The sequence below is a fragment of the Ostrinia nubilalis genome, chromosome 30, assembly GCF_963855985.1.
Source record: "Ostrinia nubilalis chromosome 30, ilOstNubi1.1, whole genome shotgun sequence".
Classification (NCBI taxonomy): domain Eukaryota; kingdom Metazoa; phylum Arthropoda; class Insecta; order Lepidoptera; family Crambidae; genus Ostrinia; species Ostrinia nubilalis.
The window spans coordinates 3,059,311-3,086,855 of record NC_087117.1 but is presented as its reverse complement, the minus strand read 5'-3'; the positions used below and the strand labels follow the sequence as shown (position 1 = coordinate 3,086,855).

The following is a 27,545-nucleotide window of genomic DNA, read 5'->3' as shown; positions in this document are numbered from 1 at the left end:
ACACGTTTTGAAATCTCGTCTCGTTGACGTTTAACGTCCCGAAAACACCCTCCCACACCTCAGGCACTGACCGAGTTTAGCGCTAGACTTATACCTAACTGGGTAAATTTATTTGTGAAGAATAAAATAAAACGCTCAAATTCATCGAAATAATATAATTCACTATTCTAATTTACAATGACGCCAGCCACTCAACTCGGTTGTGTGTATATTTCGTTTTGTATACTACAAAATTATTACAACACCGAAAAAAAATATCTTTACATAAACAGTAGTTGGGATTTTTGACTACCTACACTGTGATTTCGTATAAAAGGAAATACTTTTCTAGCTCAACAATTAACTCGCGAGCAACAGTGAGCTATTTTTTAACCGACTTCAAAAAAGGAGGTGGTTCTATGTTCGACTTTAAAGATCAATAATAATGCATAAGAATTATAAAGAATGCATTATGCCTAAGGCTGCCCAATTTTGATATTGGGAAAGTGTAAGTCTATTATACGAAGTCAAAGTGCTTACAATATCGTATTTTATGACAAGACTGGACATGTATAGTATTTTTTAATTTAAATTAATGAATTAACCGAGTGTTTTAAATTAAACCAAATGTCTATAGAATGGAATTTAGGAATACTGAATAGAAAATTTTATTCTAAGTCGCCAATACAAACACTTACTTACAATATTTTGCATGAACTCTTTTGTAATTTGTATGAATATAAATTAAATTACAAAACATTCATCGATTGCCGATCACAAAACACTCGATCAATTCACTAGAATACAAATAAAATCTAGAATACACTTCGAACCGTATTCTTGCACTAAGAATACACTTTGGATTGTATTCTTGCACGTATACAAAATGGAATATACACACCGCCACGTCTACACACACACTACACATAGCGTATCATCAGGATTCGCCTAAAACTCAACAAAAAAAAACAGAATTTAGCATCTAAAAACAATACAACAGAGTAGAAATGAGGATGGATATCATTTATTTAAATACATAGATAAATAACGGGACTATTCCCACCTCTCCTTCCCACCGCTGCAAACCTGTGTAGCCAGGATCTACAGCTTGACCGCCAATAAAAACCCACAAAGTGAAGGTCAAGTTTGTCCCGGGGGAAAGTTAAAATATCATTGAACCCGCAACGAAATTAATCATACTTAAAAAAATATCACCCGTATTCACAAACGATGCTTTCTTGTGAAGCAGCAACGCTATACGAAGTCGAACGCACAGCTCTATGATTGGTTTGTGTCACTCCGCCACTCAAGTATTATCTATGAATAGGTTTTTGGGTGCGTCCACGCGCACTGTGAGACCTCATAGTAATGTTTGTGGATGCGAGTGTATGTTACGTAGCCATACTTTATTTGCTTTTTACACAGAGAAAACTTTTCACAACTAGTCTATGGTCCACCCTCGTCTCTGCTATGTTGCCTTGTCTATGGACCGTACCAAAACGCGTTCCGCCTTAACATAAATGCATAGTAAAGCTATTTCTCTCCCGCGTCTATGAAACGCTTTCTGGTACGTGGGCGATTTCGTTTGAAAATTCTATGCGTCTTTGTCACTGTGAAAGAATAGGAAAGAGACAGATGTGTTTCAATTGATTTAGGTTTTATTTGACTTATGCGTTAAGGTTTATTTTTGCGTGCAAACTAAGTCTCGTAGAAAACTCAAGCGTTGAGTGTAGATGGATACTTGAGGTGTACTACAATATAGATCTTAGTGTAGTAGAAATTAAACAGATATTTGTTTGAAATAGGCGGAATTGACTGCAGCATTGCAAGAATTTGTCAAACGAAATCGCGGTTCTAATATTGCCATATACAAAAAGAAATATATAATAATACACTGAATGTACACGTATAACAGCCTATGTTAAAGTTGGCAGTTCCAAAATTTTATACAACAAAAATATTGGAACTGCCAAAACGCTTATTAATAAAATTATAAAATCTGAAATCTATTGCATCGCAAATTTAAAACCTACAAAGATCGAATCTGAGATGAAATATGACAACAAGTATTATAAGAACACTTCATCATAATCGGTTTAGTAACTTTGCCATTAAATAAATACGGTGCAATACATTTCAGATTGTTTTGCAGTCCTTTACCACTATATAACAATTTTCACTACATTCAAGTTTGTGATACTCTCAGATGGTTATACGAAAATTTTCTCAATTTATTGTGCCATCTATTCTACGTTTGAGGAATAAAAATAAAACGTAATTAGTTTTAAAAATAAATGAAAACGAGATGTAATCAAATTAAAATATATCCAAACACAATGTAATCAGTTACTTTGAAGTCCCAGTCGATATTATCGTATATACCATAGACGATGCGGTCTAAAATTATTATGACGTAACTGTTCTTGTTTAAAAAGGCAAAGTTTTTAATTACAACCAATAGGACTCATATTTAAGAAACTACTATAATATTAAACACTCGATATTACAAATACACAAAAAATTGCCGCTCCGGACGTGTATTTACATAAAAATTATAATGTCAATAATATATTAATTTTACTATCATTTTTAGGATATTCACTTTAAAGAAAACTATTAAATAGTTTTAATATGTTTCTGTATCTGTAATACCAATTGTTCGTTTAGTACATTTGGTTAATTCCTAATCGAGATGGTTTCGTCTTTATTCAAGGGTAATATTGGAAATAGTTGTAACTATGTACCAATATGTACTGATTACAATGCAGTACATAATACACAACTTTAATAAAACTAAATAATACACAACTTTAGTAGACAACTCTCTGGCCACCGCAAATAATACTAGAAGAAACACAATGTAATGAAATGCCACCAAAGTGTAAAATTAGTTTCGGCGAATTCATTAAATGCCCTGTAGCATAACTTACACATTCAAAACTCACCAAGGGCCGATTGTTCAATCGTCAGATAACTTTTAACTGAAGAATAAACTTGTCATTTTGACATATTTTCAATACTGAAACTGTCAAATGTGCCTAACTTATTCTTCAGTTAAGGGCTGATTTTTCAAGCGTCAGATAACTTTTAACTGGAGAATAAACTTGTCGTTTTGACATATTTTCCATATTGAAACTGTCAATGTGCCAAACTTATTCTTTAAATAAAAGTTATCCGACGATTGAAAAATCAGCCCTAAAACAACATGACAGCTGCTGAATAAACGAAAACAGAGTGTAATTAGTTACTACAAAAGGTAACTAGTTTTTACAAAATGTAATCAGTTGCTACAAAGTGTAATCAGTTGCTACAAAGTGTAAAACGAAAACAGAATGTAATTAATTTTTACAAAATGTTATTAGTTGCTACAAAAATGTTATTAGTTGCTACAAAAATGTAATCAGTTGCTACAAAGTGTAATCAGTTACAAAACTCACTGGTACTCAGTTACAACTATCCCAGCGACATTCGACACTCGACCGCACAGCGTGTTCCGCTTAGTTCTTATCTTCTTTCTTCTCCTGTTCCTTCTGTTCAGTCTGTTGCTGTTGGCCCTGACCCTCGCGCTCAGCGGCCATCTGTGGAAGGATATTATTATTAAGATTGACGTAATAAGAACCAAATAAGAAAAAGGATTCAACTAGGGATTGCAAACCCGGTCCGACCGGGCCGGGCCCGGTCACCGGACCCGGTAGGTGAAATAATTTGTGTTGTTTATACCAAATCTACCAAAGTTTATCTACCTATCTATTAAAGTTGTTATGACACGTTTAGTAGGTACTTCAAGCTGCGTTATTTGTTTAAACTTATAAAAATGAATAATTACTAATACTAATGTTACTTTTCCGTCCATAAGTAAAGTAGGTAATCAATTCTGTATTAAGTGTGATTTGTTACTTGAGTATTGAATCATTGTCTTTTTCCATTCATATACAACGTGTTCCTGACAATATCCTGTAACTCTTAAGGTATTAAGACCACTTCAAAGAATCGAATGGCATAATTTTTTTGTTTAATTCGACAATTTCTTTCGCCTTATTTTTTCATACTACAACATAATTCTCTTCTCTCTCTCTCTCTCTCTTCTTCCCGTTACACGGGGTCGACTTTCCCAATCATGCGTCGTCCATTTGATTCTATTTTGAACGCATAAAATAATTCGCCATTGTTAAATAAATTATTTATATTATAGTTTATCAATGAAAATTATGTACAAAGACTGTGTGAAAGAACTGGGTGTCAATTTTGGTACAAACTGTAATAAGATGGATGATATCTTCGAAAATATGCGTGTAGGAACACAAATGTTCTTAAGACATTTTAACTAGTTTTTATTCATAGGATAGCCTTAAAGTTACGGGAAATTAAAAGGAACACGTATAGAAATTTTTAATAAAATACTTTAACGCCCATATTAAGAAACGATGCTTGCTTAAGTGAAGCATCAAATCGAACGCACAGCGTTGAATAAAGCTCTGTGATTGGTTTGTGTCACCCTGTGCGTCCACGCGCACTGTGAGACCTCATAGTAATGTTTATGAATGCGAGCATAAAAGTTTCACTGCTAACACAAAACCCGGCCGGGTTGGCGACAAATGCAACTGGGCCCGGCCGGGTTGAGAATCATACCGGGTTGCAATCTCTAGATTCTACCCAACATTGATGAAACAAACGCTGGTCGCAACAGCGTATTACACTTAAAAATTTCGACGGGTTCGTCCAGTGACTAAGTAGCTCAGATGGAAGAGCAGTCGCCCGGCAAGTGAAAAGTCATGGGTTCGATTCCCGCCTTAGGTAGTCCGATTTTTTCAAGTTGTTTATTTATAATTTAAAATAAAAAAGAAGCTGGCGATCCAAATCGTTTACATAGGCCCTTTCCAGTTTCCAGGGCGCTTATACACGTCCCAAATATAGCTTGCCCGACCGACCACCACACCACTTCGGGACAACAAACGGGCTGAGTAGTGGCAGAAGAAACTCAGTCACCTTTGTCAGCGTATTTTTCAATTAGATACAGTAAGTACTTATGGCTGCAATGATGATGAAATGAAGTAAGAACATGTAGTATATGGAAGCGGAACGGGATGGTGTTTTTAATGCGAAAAATCTTGTTCAGTAGCATTAGATAGTTATATTTTTCAATGCGTTTTTGAAAATTTAACAAAATGTAGGAGGCATAAATCGTCCAATAGTCTATGGATGAGGCCTATCGGATGATAACGTGACTCCGCGATACTATAGCACAATTGCTTGACCAATGCACCGAGGTGACAGGTGGAGTGGCTCAAAATTGTGCAAACTAGATAAGATTAAATTTCAAACGATTCCAAAGTTTCAGAGTTGATAATGATGATGTATTTTGAAGCTACTAATATTATTAATGCAAATTCTGATTGCGACTATCTAGTTGCTGAATCAATTAAAAATTTATAATTGACATTTATATTCTTGGTACCTAATAAAGACCCAGAATTCGTTCGAAAGATATTGTCGCAGACTAAGCTGTGGACAGAAACTAACTATTTTTAATTAGTATTATCATCATCATCAAGTCATTTGGTCTTCACTGCAGATGCATGACCCTATTTACCAAAGGTAAATGTAGGATTTAGCCTACACTCTCCACGCGTTGGCCAGACTCGGTAAATACGACCCTTGTGCCCGTTTTCACCATTAATTCCTATTTTTAAAGTGACCCCTATAAAAACAAAATTCCTGTTATGTTTTACCAAAGGTGTCATTTAAAAATTAGGGATTGATGGTGTAAACGCGCATGAGACTAATAACAACTAGATGGATATAGTCACCGTACAAACGATTCGTCTAAAATGAGCCCAAAAATCATGCATCCAGTGTCATCTTACTACGTTTTCAGTAGTGTTTGACTTTAAACTGTAACAATGTAATGGAAAGAAACTTATGTAAGCCGGTCAAGTTTGACGTGTCTCACTTTTCTTGCGCTTACTACCTCTCTTTATCTAAGCCAGTCTTTCCCAAAGTGGGCGATAACGCCCCCTTGTGGGCGCTGCAGGCTTAAAGGGGGGCGATAAGAGACCCAGAAAAAAATCGGGACTTTGTGTAGAGGCTTGGGAGGCGTCATTTACTAGGAAGTCTCTTAGACACCGACTGAGCACTCGACTACAAATGGGGATGCTAAAAAGAATTTATTCTCAAAGTGGGCTGTAGACAAAATAAGTTTGGGAACCGCTGATCTAAGCCTATAGGTACATACCTTCTTGTACGCCTGCTCGAACAGCTTCAAACTAGCCTGCTGCAGCTGGCCGGTGGCGGTTCTGATCTCTTCGGGGTCGGCGGTGTCCTTCTTGGCTAGAAGCTCGCGCAGCGCCGCGATTTCTACGCGCAGTTTGTCGCACTGGAAACAAAATGGCGGATTAGAAAACAATCATTATCATCATCATCATCATCATTTCAGCCATAGGACGTCCACTGCTTGGACGCAGGCCTCTACCAATCGATCAACATGGAAAGCATTGGGGAAGGCCTATGTTCAGCAGTGGACGTCCTATGTCAGAAAACATAATAACCATTCTTAATTTAATAGGCTAGTTTCCTAAATAAATTTTAATCCGTCAATTATGATATCAAAAAATATTGGGCACGTATTTTTTTATTTGTCAATCAAACAAGTAATTACGAAGTTAAATTAGTGACGTCACTAAATGCTAGCACTCCTTGACGTCACGAGCCTCTTCTTCAGAACTTTGGCGCGCTATATTATCTTTAAACTTTCGTTATTATGAAAAGTGAAAAATACGTCTTGTGTAGGGGCTGACGTCACCACCTGGCGTTGTGTGACGTAATGTAAAAATAACCATACATATTTGTTAATTTATAAATGTTGGTGTCATGTACCTTCCCTGCGACAATAGCACGCCGCGGGGAAGAAACGACAGCTATACTATAGCACGCGGCTTTACCTCCCGCGCTTGCTGCCCGGCAGGCTAAGAACGTGTGCATTCAAAGACGAGCATAAGAATAAACAGTTTCCTTCAATCTAAAAACTTACGCCACCGCGATTCAACTGCGCATACAGCGCCACCTGTTACTAAAGCGCACTGACTTGTTGTAACTGTTTGTAGCGCCGCTAGTTTTCACCAGTTTAACGTCCCACAGCGCCATCTATCATCACTGAAGCGCACTAACTTGGTCTCGAAGCAGCATCACGCGCTCACACGTCGAGTGGCTACGAAATAGCGCCATCTAATATAGCTAGAGCGCACTAACTTATATTGACAGCGCCACTTATCGTAGCTAGAGCGCACTAGCTCACTGCTAGTCGCACTGCTACATTACAGCACCATCTATCCTCACTAGAGCACACTCACTTGGTCTCATTTCTGTATAGCGCGCTCGCACGTCGCGTGGCTACAAAACAGCGCCATCTATCGTCACCAGAGCGCACTAACTAGTAGCCCCACTCGCCACGCCACTACGATATAACGCCATCTATCGTCGCTTGGACACACTATCTTCCACTGACCTCCTCCTGCGGCAGCTGGCTCTTGTACTCGTCCATCTTGGTCTCGGTGTCGTGCAGCACGCCCTCGGCCTGGTTGGCGGCCTCCACGCGCTCGCGGCGGCTCTTGTCAGCCGCTGCGAATTGCTCAGCAGCTTTCACCATGTTCTCTGTCACGCTATTACGATATAGCGCCATCTTTTGTCACTACAGCGCATTAGCTTACCGCGCTGCTTTAGTACAGTGCCATCTATCGTCGCTAGAGCGCACTAACTTAGTCTCATAGCTGCATCACGCGCTCAGATGTCGCGTAGCTACAAAACAGCGCCACCTATCCTCGCTAGAGCGCACTCACTTGGTCTCGTAGCAGCATCACGCGCTCACGCGTCGCGTGGCTACAAAACAGCGCCATCTATCGTCCCTGGGGTGAACTAAGTCGTCTCAAACAGCGCCATCTCTCATCCATAGCTCGCACTAAGCGCACTGACCTCCTCCTGCGGCAGCTGGCTCTTGTACTCGTCCATCTTGGTCTCGGTGTCGTGCAGCACGCCCTCGGCCTGGTTGGCGGCCTCCACGCGCTCGCGGCGGCTCTTGTCAGCCGCTGCGAACTGCTCCGCGGCCTTCACCATGATCGGGGACGCTAGTCATAACCTGTAGTAGCTAGAGCCGCGGCGCACTAGCTTGCCGCGCTGCTACATTACAGCGCCATCTATCCTCGCTAGAGCGCACTCACTTGGTCTTGTAGCTAGCTGCCTCGCGCGCTGTCGTCGTGTGACTACAAAACAGCACCCCCTATCGTCATAAGAGCGCACTTACTTGATCTCGAAGCAGTATCGGGCGCTCACACGTCGCGTGGCTACAAAACAGCGCCATCTATCGTCACTAGAGCACACTAGCTCGTACTGACAGCGCTACCTATCGTCTCTAGAGCACACTAACTTCCTCCTGCTCAGTACAGCGCAATCTATCCTCGATAAAGCACACTAGCTTGGTCTCGAAGCAGCATCGCGCGCTCGTACGTCGCGTGACTACAAAACAGCGCCATCTATCCTCGCTAAAACACACTAACTTGGTCTCGAAGCAGCATAGCGCGCTCACACGTCGCGTGGCTTCCAAAACAGCTTCACCTATCCTCGCTAGAGCGCACTCACTTGGTCTCGAAGCAGCATTGCGCGCTCGCACGTTACGTGGCTGCAAAACAGCGCCATCTGTCGTCCCTGGGGTGAACTAAGTCATCTCTAACAGCGCCATCTCTTATCCCTAGCTCGCACTAAGTCACTGACCTCCTCCTGCGGCAGCTGGCTCTTGTACTCGTCCATCTTGGTCTCGGTGTCGTGCAGCACGCCCTCGGCCTGGTTGGCGGCTTCCACGCGCTCGCGGCGGCTCTTGTCAGCCGCTGCGAACTGCTCCGCGGCCTTCACCATGTTCTCGATTTCGTCCTTGGATAGACCGCCCGATGATTGGATCACGACTGTGGAAAATATGTTGAGGTTAGCATAGAAATATCATAATTATCAGGATATTAAGGCTAAGAACTCAGGGCGCGATTTTCACCCGCGCCCGCGGCGGTTGCGGGCCTGCAGCTTCTGTAGAATGCAGATACTTATGTAAAAACTAATGCACAACGCGGTTGTAATCTCAGTCCCGATCGGCGGGCGACCATTTTGTACCAGTGACTTAGTTCTTAGCCTTAGGCTGGGTTGCACCCATTACTTTAAAAAACATCAAAAGTTTGTCGAACTCCTACAAAAAACACAGGTTATGGATATAGTAAGGTGGTACAACTCAACCTTAGTCTCCATTGCAGTATGACTGATTTACCAGAGGCATACGCAATTACGCAATCGAATCGAAAATAATAATCCATACGCACTTGATTACTAAATCGATTGTAACAACCTAAAGCACTTGATACACAAAATCTATTAAAATCGATCCACAATCGGAACATAACTATTTTTTGAACCCTTGATCAATACAAAATCGATTCGTAATTGATACAAAATCGATACAAAATCAACTCATAATCGATACAAAATCGATCTGCAATCAATAATGCGTCTCAACCAAACTAGAAACTCACTCTGTTGTTCTTTGCCGGTGCCCTTGTCTCTCGCCGATACATGTACGATTCCGTCGATATCGAACGTGAATTCAATCTGGGGCATTCCCACAAGTGAGAACTGGCCGGGCAGTATAATTATGTTCTACCGTCATCTCAGACGAGGGAGGGACTTAGGACTTACGTTGCGATTCACCATCGAATAATCGACACACATATCGATTAACGACTCAAAATCGATCCCATAGATACATAATCGGTAGCAACAATCGATACACACGAATCGATTAAAACCGTTTCACTTTAGTTTTTCCATAATCATCATCGAATCAGCAATTGATTGTAATCGATGCATAAACGATTAACGATCTTCTAATCGACACAAAATCGATTGTAATAATCAATACACTATGGATGAACAATCGATAGACCATCGACCAGAAATCGATGACATATCGTGACAAAGTCGATGAATAATCGATACTTAATCGAATCACCACTGAGCACACCATCGATTATTTGCAATACTAATCTAATCACTCGATTAATTCGATTAATAATCGATACAAAATCGATCTTTACCCTACACAACTAAACTAGAAACTCACTCTGTTGCTCCTTGCCGGTGCCCTTGTCTCTCGCTGATACATGTACGATTCCGTTGGCATCAATGTCGAACGTGACCTCAATCTGGGGCACTCCTCGGGGCGCGGGCGGGATTCCCACCAGAGAGAACTGGCCGAGCAGCTTGTTGTCTAACGCCATCTCGCGCTCGGGACTTACGTATCGATTACAATCGATTCTAGTCCCGCTTCTACCATCGATCAACAATCGAGACACACTCGATCAATAAACGAGACACCGATTACTAGAAGATTTCCAATCGATTCTAATCGATTAATAATCGTTACAGAATCGATGAATAGTTCATAAACAACCGTGTCACAATCGATTAGAATTATCGAGTCACTATCAACTCAAAATCGATGTGTAATCGACAGAAAATCGATGAATAATCGATAATTATCATTGATGATAAAGATACCATTAATAATCGATATAAAATCGCTAAAAAACCAATAAATAATCGAGTAACATAGAAACTCACTGTTGTTCCTTGCCGGTGGCCTTGGATGACATATCGATACAAAGTCGATGAATAATCGATACACAATCGAATCACCACTGAGCACACCATCGATTATTCGCAATACTAGTCTAATCACTCGATTAATTCGATTAATAATCGATACAAAATCGATCTTTAAGCTACACAACCAAACTAGAAACTCACTCTGTTGCTCCTTGCCGGTGCCCTTGTCTCTCGCCGATACATGTACGATTCCGTTGGCATCAATGTCGAACGTGACCTCAATCTGGGGCACTCCTCGGGGCGCGGGCGGGATTCCCACCAGAGAGAACTGGCCGAGCAGCTTGTTGTCTAGCGCCATCTCGCGCTCGCCTTGGTGCACTTTGATTTCGACTTGGGTCTGGCCGTCGGCGGCTGTGAAAGAAAATACAGGATTAGAAGTCTGTTCTAGCATGACGGCGGCGCTAGAAATTGGAAATATTGACTTACAGAGGGATGGCAACAAGGGAAACCTACTGCCACAGTTTCAACCGAGTTGACGACGTGAGACGGAGCCCTAGGGCTCCTGTGAGTTCTACTAGCAGCTCGATACCCAGCGACAAAGCTACTTCTGGGACTACCCAGAGAAAGTACTAACTTTTCACAGCATCTTAGACCTAAACTACGCTGCAGGCACTAGGAGCTAGCCTCGTCAGGGTAAACGCCGTGAGACGGAGCCCTAGGGCTCCAAGTAGAAGTCACTGGAGCTCTATACCCAGCTACAAAGCTACTTTCTGGATGGTACTTCTCATAGCATCCTAGAGTTACTTAACTACATAGCAGGCACTAGAAGCTATAGACTCACCAGTGGAGACATTTTTGTCTCGCTGACGTTTGACGTTACACCTTTAAACTCCTTAATATCTAGAAGAATCTAGAGACACAATCATCTATAAGACTCACCAGTAGAGAAAACTTCCTGGAAGTCTCGCTGACGTCTGACGTCACACTTTCAAACTCCTTAATATCCAGAAGAATCTAGAAGCACAATCATCTGTAAGACTCACCGGTAGAGAAGACCTGGCTCTTCTTGGTGGGGATGGTGGTGTTCCTGGTGATCAGCTTCGTGAACACTCCGCCCAGGGTCTCGATGCCGAGCGACAGCGGCGTCACGTCCAGCAGCAAGATGTCCGTGACGTCACCGGCTAGTACTCCGCCTTGGACGGCGGCGCCGACGGCAACCGCTTCGTCAGGGTTGACCGCGCGAGATGGCGCGCGGCCGAAGATCTCTTGGACTGTCGATTGGACCTGGGAGAAAATGTGACTATAAATAGGTGCAGACTTGATGAATAGTGAACTTCGTGCTGGAACTTGGAAACATTAATTTTATACAAAGCGAAAAAGGAGCAAAGTAACATGTTTTTATAGTAAATCCCACGATGAAAATATCCTTACAGTTTTTTTTTCAGTCAATTGAGTTCGCAGGACACAAAAAAATCTACGAGCCAATAACTTGGAAAATATGAATCGAATTTCGAGAAATTGGACCCTATACCACACTAAACATACAGAATGTCCATAAATTAGCACGACACTGGAGGTGTTAATAGTTTTATCCACTCGGACGCGCCCCACCAATTTTTGGTCTCGGTCGCGCGGGGTGCGGGGAGTTTGATCCGAGCAATCCGATCGGCATTATTGTAGTGTGCGTGTGCACTCATGGATCATTTAGCGTGTACCGATAACACTCAAACATTAGCGGAAGAATGGTGGGACTCGTCTTCGAGGATGAAACGATCTATAGTCTGATCTGCGAGCACGTAGAATTTTGTCCAATGACCCCAAGCTACCCATCCATATATTGCTGTCGCGCTCGCACACTCACTGCGGGCGCACGTCGTACAGTCGCGACAGCAATATAATTACGCGCGAGCGATAAGGATGGGTAACTTGGGGTCATTGGACAAAATTGTACGTGCTCACAGACCGGGATTTATACAAGTTGCATGAATGTGAAAAGTAAATGTGCGCTAGATGATAACCCGAAAGCGCATAATGCACAGCCGGGGAATATGTCTGCGCTGCTCTGGCACCCGTCCGAAGACTCGCCCGCGCAACCACTGGGCTGCGCGTGACTTGTGCTGGTGCCTTTACCTTTTGTAAGTGGGAATATACTTCCCACTATATGTTGAACTTTATTTCTTGTTTTTAGTACCAAAAAATCCAATGATTTCCAGATTTACCGGTTGATAGCGGTCTGCAACCAGCGCCTTCCTGCTTACCTTTATGTGGTCGTTCCAGCTTGTGGGTGGACGTCTTTACGCTGCGCTTACACGTAGCCTCCACTCTAGAACTTTGCTGCCCCATCGGTGCCCTGCCCTTTGCCTTAGCTTGCTAATCGAGAAATTATTTCCCACCAACCTAGGGCATCCAAGTCATGTCCCCAACCCTGCTGCCAGTTATGCTGTCACTAGCTTGCTAATCTGTCGGGTTTTTACGTCACTTGCTAATCGGGAAATTATTTCCCACTAACCTTGGGCATCCTAGTCATGCCACCGACCAGCAGCACTTCTCCGATGTCAGTCCTCTGCACCTCGGCGTCTTGCAGTGCGCGCTGGCACGGCGCCACTGTGCGCTTGATGAGGTCCCCTACTAGAGATTCCAGTTTGGAGCGGGTCATCTGTAGGAGAAAAATAATTATAAATAAGATTTTAATACAGTCTAGGCGACTATTTCTTAAATGTATGTAAAATTCTGGGGGCTTAATGCGAGTTTACATCAAGTCATCGCTAGCAACTAAAAATGACATTAAATGTATTAAAGATTGTACAGCATTTCTAGTGGATACTTTCAAAAACTAAAGTCTTCATAGACATTTTTGACGCACTCGCAAGCGATTACTTGCAATGCAAACTCGCACTAAGAACACTATTTTATAACGAGATTATTCCCACCGCTGTAACTCCTGTGTAGCCAGGAACTACAGCTTAACTACCAATAAAAACTTGCCAGTGAAGGTCAAGTTTGTCCCGGGGGAAAGTTAAACTGTCATTGGACCCGCAACGAAGTTAATCAGAAAAACATCTTACTTAAGATGGCTAATCTGACTGAGTTTAAAGCAGTGAAATATGAATGAAATAAAGATGTATTTATTGTTATTATAGACCAACGGTCTGGCCGACTCGAGATCCAAGGAAAGCGGGTTCGAACCCCGCCGCCAATGGACTATTGTAGTAAACCAACTTGTAACATAAGTATTAAGTAGCTGGACGGATTTCTAAATAAAAAATTACGACTTAGATCTGTCACAAAAGCGTTTGACCAATTACGTTATCGAAAACATAATCAGTGGTTTCGTTTTGCATTACTATAGCACCGTAATTTACGTTCTTGCAAAGATAACAGGAACATTATCAAAATTATGGTGCAAAAACAATCGTCTAATATTTGCTGCACGCGTGGGTTTGGCCGAACCTTTAGTAAAGAGAAAGTGTGTGTGTCTTTACCCATACAATTAATATTCCTTAGCTTCAGAATAGAGCAACAACCACGAGCTGTCAAACGAAACCGATTTTAGGTGTCATTTGTGTGTCAGTGTCAGGATTATTTCACTGTTTTGTACAATAATGCAATCACTAAACCAGTCGCCACGTTTCTGAAGCACTATTTCTCAAATATCCACGATTTAACTCACTTAAATTCTGAAAAAATTTCAGTTCTTCAGGGTGCCAATAAGTGCTAACAAATTGTCAAATAGTTGCAAATAACGGTTCTGTTACGTCAAACGCATCTCTTTTTATCACACAGTGTTGCTGCTAGTGACATCTCGCTCACTCAGTCCTTTATTGCTCTATTCCGCTAGGTATATTGACTGTATGGTTTGACCGGATCTTTAGCCTTTTCAACGCCAATGACGGATACATGCGTACATCAGGCTGACCGCCAACGACGGATTAATCCGCCTTAAAATGATATCAGTAATAGGCTAATTGAGTATTATGTAAACTGTGTAATAATGAATACAATGATTATATTGATATCAAAATTTATCAAGCCTAGCGTCAGAGTGATGGCTTTTGTATTTGACGTAGCGCTGAAAAGGGAGTGTGTGTGTTGCTGCCAAGCTGCTGCTATTGCTGTCGCGACTGTGCTACGGGCGCCCGCACTGAGTGTGCGAGCGCGACAGCAACATAATTACGCGCAAGCGATAAGGATGGGTAGCTTAGGGTCACTGGACTAAATTCTACGTGCTCGGCGACCAAACTCTATCTTACCTTGAGGTTCATATGCTTAGGTCCCGAAGCGTCCATAGTCAGGTAGGGCAGGTTGATATCGGTCTGCAGGGAGCCTGAGAGTTCAATCTTGGCCTTCTCAGCCGCTTCCTTGAGTCGCTGCATGGCCATCGCATCCTTGCGGATGTCCAAGCCTTGCTGTGGGGTAGAAAAAAGATTTAGGAAGACGAAGACAAGCGAAAAAAGACAAAACAACAATCATTACACATGGGCTACGTGGAATTGAGCATTCCGTCAGTTTATAATATAACGCGTGAGATTGTAAACTAAGGCTCGGTTGCACCATCTTACAAACTCAAACTCCATACAAAAAACACCGGTTATCGTTATAGTTACGCTCAAAGTTAGGTGGTGCAACTCAACCTAACAGTAGGTTAGGTTAGGTTATCTACTACGTTATATTATAATCTGACGGAGTTCACAATTTTACGGTGACACATCCATCAAAATAACATTCGGGCGTCAGCGGAGCGAAGTCCTTGCGAGTAGGTATGCAAAAAAAGCACCGATGTAAATTTGAATACACACATCGTAATAGCGCGAATCTTCGGGTAAAAAATAGCAATAAAATTTTATAGAGAATCGCTTTTTGAAAACTATAAAAACAACTTTTGACTTTACTTTTGTCAGTAGACTGACTGATGATTTATATTGCACATTCGTATATCAAAATGTTTAAAATGTAGCGCGGTTTCTAGGAAAGCCATAGACACCGGCCTAAGACTAGCTGGTACCGCGCGTCACTCTCGCGCCGCTGCAAAAGCGGACCTCTACACAGAGGGCGCTGATCGACGGCGCGAACAATACTTACAATTATATAGCCTAGCCAGACTAAAGTCCTGTCGATGAGCAGATAGAATTTCGTCCAATGACCCCAAGCTACCCATCCTTATCGCTCACGCTGCACACTCACTGCGGCCGCCCGTCGCAGTCGCGACAGCAATCTTGTAGCTTGGGGTCATTGGACGAAATTCAATCTGCTCAGCGACCGGACTTTACGCCTATATTTTTCGAGCCCAGTGGTTCCTAACTTGGGGGTAATTACTCCCGCAGGGGTAAAACTGAAATTCTAGAGGGGTAACACGGGATGGCACAAAAAGTATTAAATAGCAACTAAACAAAATAATAGTACGGTATATGCCGTGCCAAACTTATTTAGCAAAAAATTGCGTGATTGTAGTAAAATGTATGCCTTCGATTACTGAGTACATTTTACGAGGGAGGCCTACGTTTAGCAGTGGACGTCCTGTGGCTGAAATGATGATTTCTAAACGATAATACTCACATCTCTCTTGAACTCGTCGACCAAAAAGTTCACGATAACATTGTCGAAATCTTCACCACCCAGCAGTGTGTCTCCATTCGTGGATTTGACTTCGAACACGCCCTTTTGAATCTCCAGAACCGAAATATCGAAGGTACCGCCTCCCAAGTCGTAAACGGCTATGCTGTTGGCCAAAAATGAACATTATTATTTATAGAATAATGACTAAAATTGATTGTATGTAAAGCCCGGTCCGTGAGCACGTAGAATTTTGTCCAATGACCCCTAGCTACCCATCCTTATCGCTCGCGCGTAATTATATTGCTGTCGCGACTGTGCGACGGGCGCCTGCAGTGAGTGTGCGAGCGCGATAGCAACATAATTACGCGCGAGCGATAAGGATGGGTAGCTTGGGGTCATTGGTCAAAATTCTACGTGCTCACAGACCAGGCTTTAGACATAAATTGATCTTTATAAAGGTGTATTTATATTACTTTGCTGGGGCATGCGGATAATAACTCATAAAGGTAGCAGGAAGGCACTGGATGCAGGCCGCTACCAACCGGGCGATGTGGAAGTCATTGGGGGAGGCCTATGTTCAGCAGTGGACGTCCTGTGGCTGAAATGATGATGATGACGACAAAAACTCAGTATACTATACTGAGACTGGTGCCTTTTGACAATGTTCGATTTTTTAGTGTATTAAATGCAGGGTTCGAGGATATACAGGGTGTTTGGCGCATCGTGTGCCAAAATGATTTGGCGGATAGAATGGGTCATTTCCTATATTTTCAGCCCCCATAACACGTTCCATACCAGGCGGCTACTTTTAAATTAATTTTTTTAGTAATTTCACCAAAATACCCAAATCGCATCATTTAATTTCGATTTAAAAAAAAACTACTAAGCGCAGCCCTAAAGTAAATATTTTGTTTTGACGTGCATTAATGTAGGGTTGCATCAAATCTAAATTTATTGGCAAATATCATCTAGTTTTTTTAAAATTCAGCTTTGAAGTTTTCCGAAAAGTTAAAAATGGACTGAACATTTAAGTTTACAAGGGTATAATTTTTTTTTTAAAAGAGATAGCGATCTTCGGATTTTATCAAAACTTCTCTAGTCTATCCTCATTCAAACGGTATACTAATCTTGTTTAAATAATAACAACAACTTCACAAATTCCTTAAATTAGTGCATTGACTCTACTCGGACTGATTTGCGAAATTTGTGTTTATAGCTCCTTTTTGTGTGAATAGCACGTAGAACACCTAACAGGTAAAAATTATTTATCTTATGCAATGTAAAAACCTTTTATCTATCGTTTTTCAATGTGGATTTCTTGAAATTAAAGACGAAAATAATTATTTTGATCGTTTATTAATTATTACAAATTTTGTTCAAAATGTCCGCCTCGGCAACGTATACACTCAAGACATCTTCTTCTAATTTCGACTGTTGTCGTATGCAGCCACATTTCTCTTTTTATTACTAATAAGGCGTTTTCTATTCGTTGTAGTTTTTCTATTGTTTGAATCCGTAACGTACACCAGTTCTTTAGCTTGTCCCCAGACGTAAAAATCGAACGGAGTTAGGTCTGGGGAACATGTAGGCCATTGTATAGGGCCATCTCTTCCAATCCACGAGTAGAAAACGCCTTTGTAGTAATAAAAAGAGAAAATTAGAAGAAGATGTCGTGAGTGTATACGTTGCCGAGGCCATTTTGAACAAAATTTGTAATAATTAATAAACGATCAAAATAATTATTTTCGTCTTTAAATTCAAGAAATCCACATTGAAAAACGATTGGGAAAAGGTTTTTACATTGCATAAGATAAATATTTTTTACCTGTAGGTGTTAAACGTGCTATTCACACATAAAGGGGCTATAAACACAAATTTCGCAAATCAGTCCGAGTAGAGTCAATGCACTAATTTAAGTAATTTGTGAAGTTGTTGTTATTATTTAAACAAGATTAGTATACCGTTTGAATGAGGATAGACTAGAGAAGTTTTGATAAAATCCGAAGATCGCTATCTCTTTTAAAAAAAAAATTATACCCATGTAAACTTAAATGTTCAGTCCGTTTTTAACTTTTCTGAAAACTTCAAAGCTGAATTTTAAAAAAACTAGATGATATTTGCCAGTAAATTTAGATTTGATGCAACCCTACATTAATGCACGTCAAAACAAAATATTTACTTTAGGGCTGCGCCTAGTAGTTTTTTTTTTAATCGAAATTAAATGATGCGATTTGGGTATTTTGGTGAAATTACTAAAAAAATTAATTTAAAAGTAGCCGCCTGGCATGGAACGTGTTATGGGGGCTGAAAATATAGGAAATGACCCATTCTATCCGCCAAATCATTTTGGCACACGATGCGCCAAACACCCTGTATATCAAGGGATATATATCAAGATATATATCGGATATATATCCGATATATATCAAGCCAGTTTTGATGATATAAATAATAATAAATAAATAAATAAATATCCTTGGACATTTTACACTGCGCTTCTAGTCCCAAACTAAGCAAAGCTTGTACTATGGGTACTAGACAACGGATATAAACATACTTAAATACTTTTTTTTTTTTTTAAATACATACATATTATACATAGAAAACACCCAGTCCAATACAAACAAATATGTTCATGCACACAAATGTTTGTACTGTGCGGGAATCGAACCCGCTACCTCCGGAATAGTTGTCCGTTTTCGAACCACTACACCAAACGGCCGATATATATCAACTTTTAAAATTTGTTACTGTATTTGTACTTTGTGACATAAGATTTTTATTTTTTTAGTTGATTTGGCCGTATTTCAAAGATATTTTATGTTTTTGCTTTATTTGTCTGATTTTAAGTTTTAAAAACATTAAAAACATGTTTATGTAACACATATGCAATAGTTTTCATGAATAATGCAATAAAATAATATTATGGCTTTCATACAAAATTGATATATATCAAAGTTGATATATATCGGATATATATCATAAATATCCGATATTTTGATATTTATAATAAATATCGGATATTTTCGAACCCTGATTAAATGTAGCGCGGTTTCTAGGAAAGCCATAGACATGGGCCTAAGGCTAGCTGGTACCGCGCGTCACTCTCGCGCCGCTGCAAAAGCGCACCTCTACACAGAGGGCGCTGATCGACGGCGCGTTTTTGTAAACGAGTGGATTTAAGACATTTTTAGCGTAGAATTATACTTTTTTCACTAATATTACATTCATGAACCACTGCATAAACTATCATTTATTTTATGCGTATTTTGTACGATAGGTAGGGGCCAAATGAGAAGAAGATGTCATGTTAAGAACCCCTTAAAGGCTACCTTGTTATAATAAATTTTGAAGTTATGTGCCAAATCTTGGTCTAAATTAAATGAAAAGATATTTAATTTCTTTCATCATAGACACAGAAGTAATTCCATCATCAGGTTATCTCCACTTTCAATTTACCCAAGGCAAAAATGGGTGGATTTGGCCTACACTCCTTGGTTAAATAAATGCATAATGTCCCACGCCCGCACACGCCCCGAAGCAATGTGAATACACCTTTATGCCCCATAAGATACTTTTAGCTTTAAAACTTACATTTTGTCGTCAGTCTTGTCCATTCCGTAGGCGAGAGCGGCGGCGGTGGGCTCGTTGATGACGCGGAGCACGTTCAAACCGGAGATTTGACCTAAACGACATCAAATACATTGAGAATGGAAACCCCAAATCACTGTTCGGAGTAGGTATATGGTGACATCTATCGACACTACACTTAGGGCTATATTTCACCGGGACACCATGGCGGCGCAACCAGTCGCCGCTACCAACAAAATGTATACAGCTCTATAGAGTGTTACTCACCTGGTGTCCGTTTGGTTGCGCAAAGCTGAATACATTTTGTTGGTAGCGGCGACTGGTTGCGCCGCCATGGTGTCCCGGTGAAATATAGCCCTTAGTGGTAGTCATCAACCAATAGATGGCGCTGCCACATGAGTTAGTATAGCATACTGTATGCTACACTCCTGCAACGCGGTATCGCAGTTTTCTACCCTGCCTAGTATAAATAGAAAAACCGAGATGATAGGAATTCCACCTTAGCTTCCTTATTGTGGTGGATTCATCAAATCTCACAGGAAGTTCATCAATAATTTAGCCGCCTCTGTGGTCTAGTGCTATGACCACCAGCTTCTTCAGACCCTGAGGCCCTAGGTTCGATTCGGCCTGATTCAGGTGAGATGCAGGCTCAGAGCTTCCTCTAAAGAAAGTTCATTCCTTCCTACCATTGAGTCAGACAAAATAGTTATGTTAATCCTTTATAAGGCAGCGGGAATACAGTTCCCACAATATTTTTAACCTTATTCTCTTGTCCAAGAACAATGACAAATAAGGGTTAAGTCACTTACCAGCATCCTTAGTGGCCTGTCTCTGGGAGTCATTGAAGTAAGCAGGTACAGTAATGACGGCATTCTTCACGGTGGTGTTCAGATAAGCTTCGGCTGTCTCCTTCATCTTGATCAGAACGAAGGCTCCGATCTGGCTCGGGGAGTAGACTTTGCCGTCGCTGCCTGATGGACAGATGGTTTTTAATACATAGGTAGATTTTATTGTATAGAAAACTGGTTAAATAAAGAAATGCACACTGCATATTTATTATCCCGAAGTAGTAATCTATAGTAATATTATAAATGCGAAAGTAACTCTGTCTGTCTGTCTGTCTCGCTTTCAAGCCTAAACCACTGAACCGATTTTGATGAAATTTGGCATAGAGGTAGTTTGAGTCCCGGGAAAGGACATAGGATAGTTTTTATCCCGGTTTTTGAAACAGGGACGCACGCGATACTTTTTCTGTGACAGACAAAATTCCACGCGGGCGAAGGGCTATTTGCAAAATTAATCAGCTATCAGTTAGGCCGGCTATACACGGACAGCTCGAGCAGTTAGTCAGTGATCAACATACACGGTCCGCTCTTGCAGTCAAGAGTCAACAGCTTGAAGCTGCCAGTGATAACTGCTCGAGCAGTTGGTATTAACTGCTCAACAAATCACAAGCGCGCGCGCCGTGGAATGAAGAAAGTGGGCGGAGGTAACTGCGCGAGAGCTGTCGACAGCTCGAGCAGTCAGTGTATGGCTGGCGACTGCTTGACCGCACGATCGAATCAGTTGCAACTGTTCGAGAGGTACGTGTATGTGCGTCCATAGAACTATGCAGTTCACTGTGCAGTCGCAGCTTGAAGCTGTCGACCCTGACTGCTTCAAGCGGTCCGTGTATTGCTGGCCTTAGTGCCTGAGGTATAGTTCCAAAATACTGAACTGTCCTATCCATGACATTGACAGCGGGGCGCCACCGTCAATACCGGATCGCTGGTTCCGATTTTTGCCATGTTGGAAACCATATAGTTGAACGATGGTAGCACCCCCCCTGTAATTGAGTATGGTGGGACAGTTCAGCGTGGGTCATCTATACGTGAGGGTGTTTTAGTTGACGTAAGACTTCAGCGAGACTTCAGATTTGTGTGCTCTGTCACGTCAATGTCAATGGCACCCCTCCCGTGCCGCTCCCATACCGCAGGCACTAACCAAGTTAAGTTAGATCTACAACGTGCTCTTTTTGATTTCCTGGAACTAGGGTATTAATAAGACCACTTCAAAGAATGGAATGGCATTACATTTTTTGTTAAATTCAACAATATTTTCGACTTATTTTTTCATACGAAATTAAGTATTTAAAAACTTAATTTTTCACTGAAATAATCAATAAAAAGTGCACAAAAAGACTAGGTGACAATTTTGAAAAAAAAAAAACTATATTGATGATACTATAATCTAAATCAACTAGGTATCTTCTAAATCTAGAATCCACAATATCTTCAAAAATATGCTTTTAGAAACACATAACTAAGCTAAGACTCTTTAACTAATTTTTATTTATAGAATATACCCCTAAAATTTCCGGAAAACAAAAGGAGCACGTTGTATGTTACTGAAAAGACAGTAAAGTGAATGTAGCGCGGTTTCTAGGAAAGCCATAGACACCGGCCTAAGGCTAGCTGGTACCGCGCGTCACTCTCGCGCCGCTGCAAACGCGCACCTCTACACAGAGGGCGCTGATCGACGGCGCGTATAATCCTTTAACCGCTTGAGTCCCAGACGGCATTAATTAATGTCATAACAATTGATTATCTATTGTGTCTAGATTCGCGGGCCTTGAAGGATTAAAGACCCTCTCTTATTAATTTTGGTCTTTGGAGTATATTATTATTTTCTACACTCTACAGCATTGGTTCCCAAAGTGGGGGCCATCTGTAAGAAACCTGCGCCCGCTGAGAGAATGCATTTCAGACTGCTCGATACGACCAATAAATAATCTGACTGGAGGAGGGGGGCGCGGAAATTTTGTATGGTCGAAAGGGGGCGCGTTTCAAATAAGTTTGGGAACCAATGCTCTACAGGTTGGAGGAGGTCTGATATTCGCATATTTTTCAGTTATTGAAAACTTATTGTGATTTCAAGGTTAGAAAGCTTTTTATAAAATAAAAAGCTTTTTATAAAATAAAAAGCTTTCTGAAATCTTATTAACACGTAGCAATGAAAATGTAGCCTTGCATTCATTTTTCTTTTTTCTGCTCGATGAAACCCAAGAAATAATCTATGAAAATGAAAAAAAATTGTCCAGAAAACGCAATAAAAAAAGCGAATTCTACGCAAACTAAGTTGCCGCTGAAGCTATAAAAAATATGTAATATCATAAAGACAATAAGTACATATAATAAAATAAGTCGAATTGAGAACCTCATCCTTTTCAACCGACTTCAAAAAAGGAGGAGGTTCTCAATTCGACCCGTATGTTTTTTTTTTTTTTTTTTTTCTATGTTTGTTACGCGATAACTCCGCCAATTATGAACCGATTTGAACAAATCTTTTTTCGGCGTATAGGTAATACTTCAAGGGTGGTCCCATTTAAATTTAATAATAGAAAAAACAACCCCCAAGGGTGGAAAATTGGGGATGAACTTTTTTATACGCAATATCTCCGCCGATTATAAATCAATTTGAACGATTATTTTTTTGTTGAATAGGTATTATCAAAAGGGGGGTTTCATGCGAATTTGAAGAAAATATTTCACCCCCAAGGGTGGAAAATTGGGGATGAACTTTTTTATACGCAATATTTTTAATTTTTAGTTTTTTTTTGTGTTCACGCATTTGAAGTCGGTTTTATTTTTTTTAAAAGTTAATTATTTTAAGTCTGTTAAAAAGGAAGGATGTTAGGCGGTTATCACACTGCGCCGCGCTCCGCCGCGGAGCGCGTGATTTCATATAAAAAATACCCGCGCGCGGACGCGTTGTCAGTGTGAAGTGCCGCGCGTGTTTTCTATACAAACTGAGGTAGGTTGCATACAATGATTAAATCTGTCGTCCCGCGCTCCGCGGCGGAGCGCGGCGCAGTGTGATAACCGCCTTATTGTTTCTATGGAATAATTACTAAGTCAATTTAATATTAAATTTAATATGTTGGTAACACTGATCGCTTCCGGCTAGGAAGCCATTACACTTTTCTAAAAGGTCTGTACGCTCTTGTTGTCCTAGTACAATAAATAAAACTACACAAGTTTATAACTTGCGTTTTACTCAAGATAACAAAGGACACCAACCTTGCACCCAAGCGTCTCCATTCGACGCCCTGACGACCTTGTACGATAGATTCTTCATATCCTTCTGCACTTCTGGGTCGTCAAACCGTCTGCCAATAAGTCGTTTGGTCGCGTAGAACGTATTCCCACTGTTGGTCACCGCCTGTCGCTTGGCTGGTGTGCCTACTAGTCGCTCGCCGTCTTTGGTGAATGCCACGTGGGAAGGCGTGGTGCGGGATCCTTCGCTGTTTTCCACCACCTAGGAAAAATTAATTCTTCATTGTTTTTGGACCATAAGGCAAGAGAATGAAGTCCAAAATATGGTGGGAACTATATTCCGACTGCCATATGATAAAAGAGTTATAATTGTTGCAATTCACGAAAGCGAGTGAGCTTTACATGTGTGGTGGTGGCTCGCTACTGTTCGTTTTTGAAAAGTTTTGATAGACATTACACTATCGTTATGTGTATGTACAATGTACATGTACACACACAAGTAAAGCTCACTCGCCTTCGTAAGTTGCAAGAACTATACCTCCTTATTTTTTAAGTCAGCCACTGACTTAGTTAATTTAGATCTATAGTACTGAAAAGGCATAGTAAAGTGAATGTAGCGCGGTTTCTAGGAAAGCCATAGACACCGGCCTAAGACTAGCTGGTACCGCGCGTCACTCTCGCGTCGCTGCAAAAGCGCACCTCTACACAGAGGGCGCTGATCGACGGCGCGAACAAAATACAACCTTAGAGACTAACTCGCAGAGTAAATACAAATGAGTAGGTCATCTTCATAGAAACGCACCGAGCGCGGTTTGTATGTGAGCGCGCCAATACGTATGCGGCGCGCACGCACACACTGACAAAATTTAGCGTGGATTAGCGGGGAGTTGCGCCGAATTTTGTCAGTGTGTGCGTGCGCGCCGCATACGTGTTGGCGCGCGCTCACATACAAACCGCGCTCGGTGCGTTTCTATGAAGATAACCTACTCATTTGTATTTACTCTGTCCCTACTCTTGGAAAATAAATCTAGGTCAAAATTGTTGGAGTCACATCCCGACCCGATCGAGCTAACTGCGCATCTCGCTGTAATGCGACACTCCCTCGCACACCTCCCTGCGTTCGCCCCTTTCGATGTGACATCGATGTGACGTCACGGTTGCCAGGAGCGCAGTTAACTAATAAAACTCATTTTATTTTTACTCATTTTGTCCCAGTATTAACCTTACCACTGCTTCGGAACATTCAATGAGCCAGTGCTGAGAAAAAGCAGTGGAAGAAACTCAGTCACTATTGTCAACTCGATCGGGTTGTACTTATAACAGTTTTACAATAACAGTGTTTTAATAGCAAAATCTTCGAATAAATTAAATTTAAAATGCTAAGTGACAGATATTTAGTATAATATTTGACAAGTCACATAGTTTATGCTTACCTTCGGCGTCTTTCCCTCCATGACGGCGACACACGAGTTCGTGGTACCCAAATCGATACCAATGACCGCACCTCGGACTCCATCGGACCTGAGTTGATTGTAGAATTTGACGTTAGTGACGGATCAAAATGATGATGAGGACAGTCAGTGTACAACAGATGCTAATAAATTCAAGGCACAAGCATTGCTGTCATCTGGTCTCCCATAATGCTTCAACCACACCAACGCGTGCGGATCACATCACGGCGCCATCATAGGGAAATGACAGGTCGCGTGAACTGTCATGGGTCGCGCGACCTGTCATTGGCCTTTGATCGCGGCGGCGATGGCGGTCTGCACGCGTCGGTGTGGTTGAAGCTTTAAAATGTCTCCAAGTTTAACATCAGGTGACAAAACTTATACAATGTGTTAATGTACGAGAATGATATGTAATTGTGTTAAATTATGCAATATGCATGATACAACATTATTTGTCACATTTCTTTGCCCTTGGCAAAAACAACAACTGACTCACTAGCTAACACTGTATGTTACCCTAACCTAAGGATTTTTACAGCAGCGTCAAACAGTTTGTGACATCAAAGTGGTCAGAAAGTTTGCAGCACAACCTATTCCAAATGAGCTGGCTTCGGAACTGCTGCAACAAAGCTATAGCAAATGTCTAAAGAGGCATGACATCCTGAGTCTGCACTGGAGTGTAGAAATACATAAATAAGTAGTGTTCTCAGTGGAGAAGACACTTATCATGCAAAGGACACTACAACTCATCCGCTCAGTCGTGAGACTGATTGCAGATAAAGCAAAGAGAAAAAAAAAACCCTTTTCCAAAAAATCCGAATGTAAAAAAGACGTACCGTGAACTTTTTGCCTACTTTAGATGTCACATATTTGACTGTACAACAACCATTAAAAGTAAACTAAATTATAAGCATGCAGTACCCCGAGTATTTAGTAAATATAATATTTATGTAGTATGAGTATCAGGTTCGCAAGACATGTCGTCTTGGAACACAATCTACTCTACGACAATGTCGCACCGACCGCAAAGGCCTACAGCACACAGGTACAGAGACCGCTCAACGGTGCACAAGTTAAAGTAAACTAGTAAACATAACATATTAGCAAGCGTTCATGCATGAATTTCTAATGGCAAATACCTATTCACACTGGATGTACTTTTACCTTACGAGCTCTTTTAAATTAGATGTTTTGAGCCAGACAGTTATTGTGCGTATGCAAGTCCTCACACTTACTGTTGGTACTTGTAAATTTTATTCCTACACATCCTACAATTTTCCCATTGAACACTTCCAAGTAGCTTGTGCAGTACTTGTCTTACTTTTTTGTTATAATCTAAGACTTGTACTAAGATCTCCCTTATCAGGTCTCCCACTCTAACCTATACACATATAATTACATGAGTTATTTTGTCATTTGAGTCATAAATGACAGGTTCAAAATGTTGATGATGCTCATGCTTAATTTAGTTATTTTCCCTGTTACCCAAACTAATAGGTACAAAATTTGGCACTACACTAGGTTACTAGATAATTATGTATAGGATAGGTACAGTGGAATGTACCTATTAACTGAAAATATATGAATGATATTTGAGTGGAGAACATTTGGGGCCAATCATTTGGGATCACAATCAACTCATAGAGAACAAAATCGACATGTTACAGGCCAAAATATGAAAAGAAATTTCACGCGCATTTTGTGAAACTTGTGCGGCACAATACAGCGCATTCAAAGGTCACCCAGCAAAAGAGTTAGGTTATGATGAAATTCTGATGCAAATCTTAAGATGTTCTACTTACTTATTCCTGTATTGAAGCGCATGCCGTTGGTAGATGGGTACTGTTGGCGCAGCAGTCTGAAATTTAGAGAAATACTCTGAAAATTCTCTGACAAATTGTCAAACTAATTTTCCATGTGGGAGGTAAAGACCGGCGAGGTTTTCGTAAGAAATGTATAGATATTTACAATAATACTGCAAGCAACTACGAGGAATTCAAGCCTTTGACATTTTCCGCTCATGTGACAAACGATTTTCATTCGTTTTCTCAAATAAAATGGAGACTTACGTTTTTGAGGATTGTCGAGAAATTCCTTTGTGTGTAATACTCGGTTCCGATGCCGGAACACTCCAACGCCTTTCGGCCGAAAGCCCGCGTCGCGCACAACATTTTTATTTCAGTAAAAACAACTATTAATTTATTTTTTGACTTCAATTCACTTCAAACAGAACATGTGGGTGACGCAACTTCATGAAAGAACAATTTTTACTTTTTTTTCTGGCACACTCCGATTTTCTTGCCAC

At 41.0% G+C, this 27,545-nt stretch overlaps 1 protein-coding gene across 1 annotated transcript; it reads right to left on the bottom strand.

Moving 5' to 3' along the window:
* Positions 1-140: 140 nt before the first annotated feature.
* On the bottom strand, positions 141-27,545 carry LOC135086233 (heat shock 70 kDa protein cognate 5). The gene is made up of 14 exons (XM_063981060.1): positions 27,310-27,545; positions 27,043-27,098; positions 25,223-25,310; positions 23,814-24,051; positions 20,565-20,726; positions 19,759-19,849; positions 16,165-16,327; positions 14,862-15,017; positions 13,121-13,267; positions 11,655-11,895; positions 10,813-11,022; positions 8,740-8,927; positions 6,212-6,352; positions 141-3,557 (listed from the first exon to the last, which is right to left on the bottom strand). The coding sequence occupies exons 1-14, from the start codon at positions 27,409-27,411 to the stop codon at positions 3,477-3,479; spliced, it is 2,064 nt and encodes a 687-aa protein (XP_063837130.1). The 5' UTR covers positions 27,412-27,545; the 3' UTR covers positions 141-3,476.

Excerpts from the sequence above, each read along its gene's own strand:
- LOC135086233 (XM_063981060.1), bottom strand. The coding sequence starts at position 27,411 with ATGTTGTGCGCGACGCGGGCTTTCGGCCGAAAGGCGTTGGAGTGTTCC. Across the intron at positions 20,727-23,813 it reads TGGAGACGCTTGGGTGCAAG|GCAGCGACGGCAAAGTCTAC; the intron begins GTTGGTGTCCTT and ends TCTGTCCATCAG. Across the intron at positions 15,018-16,164 it reads TCGACGAGTTCAAGAGAGAT|CAAGGCTTGGACATCCGCAA; the intron begins GTGAGTATTATC and ends TCTACCCCACAG.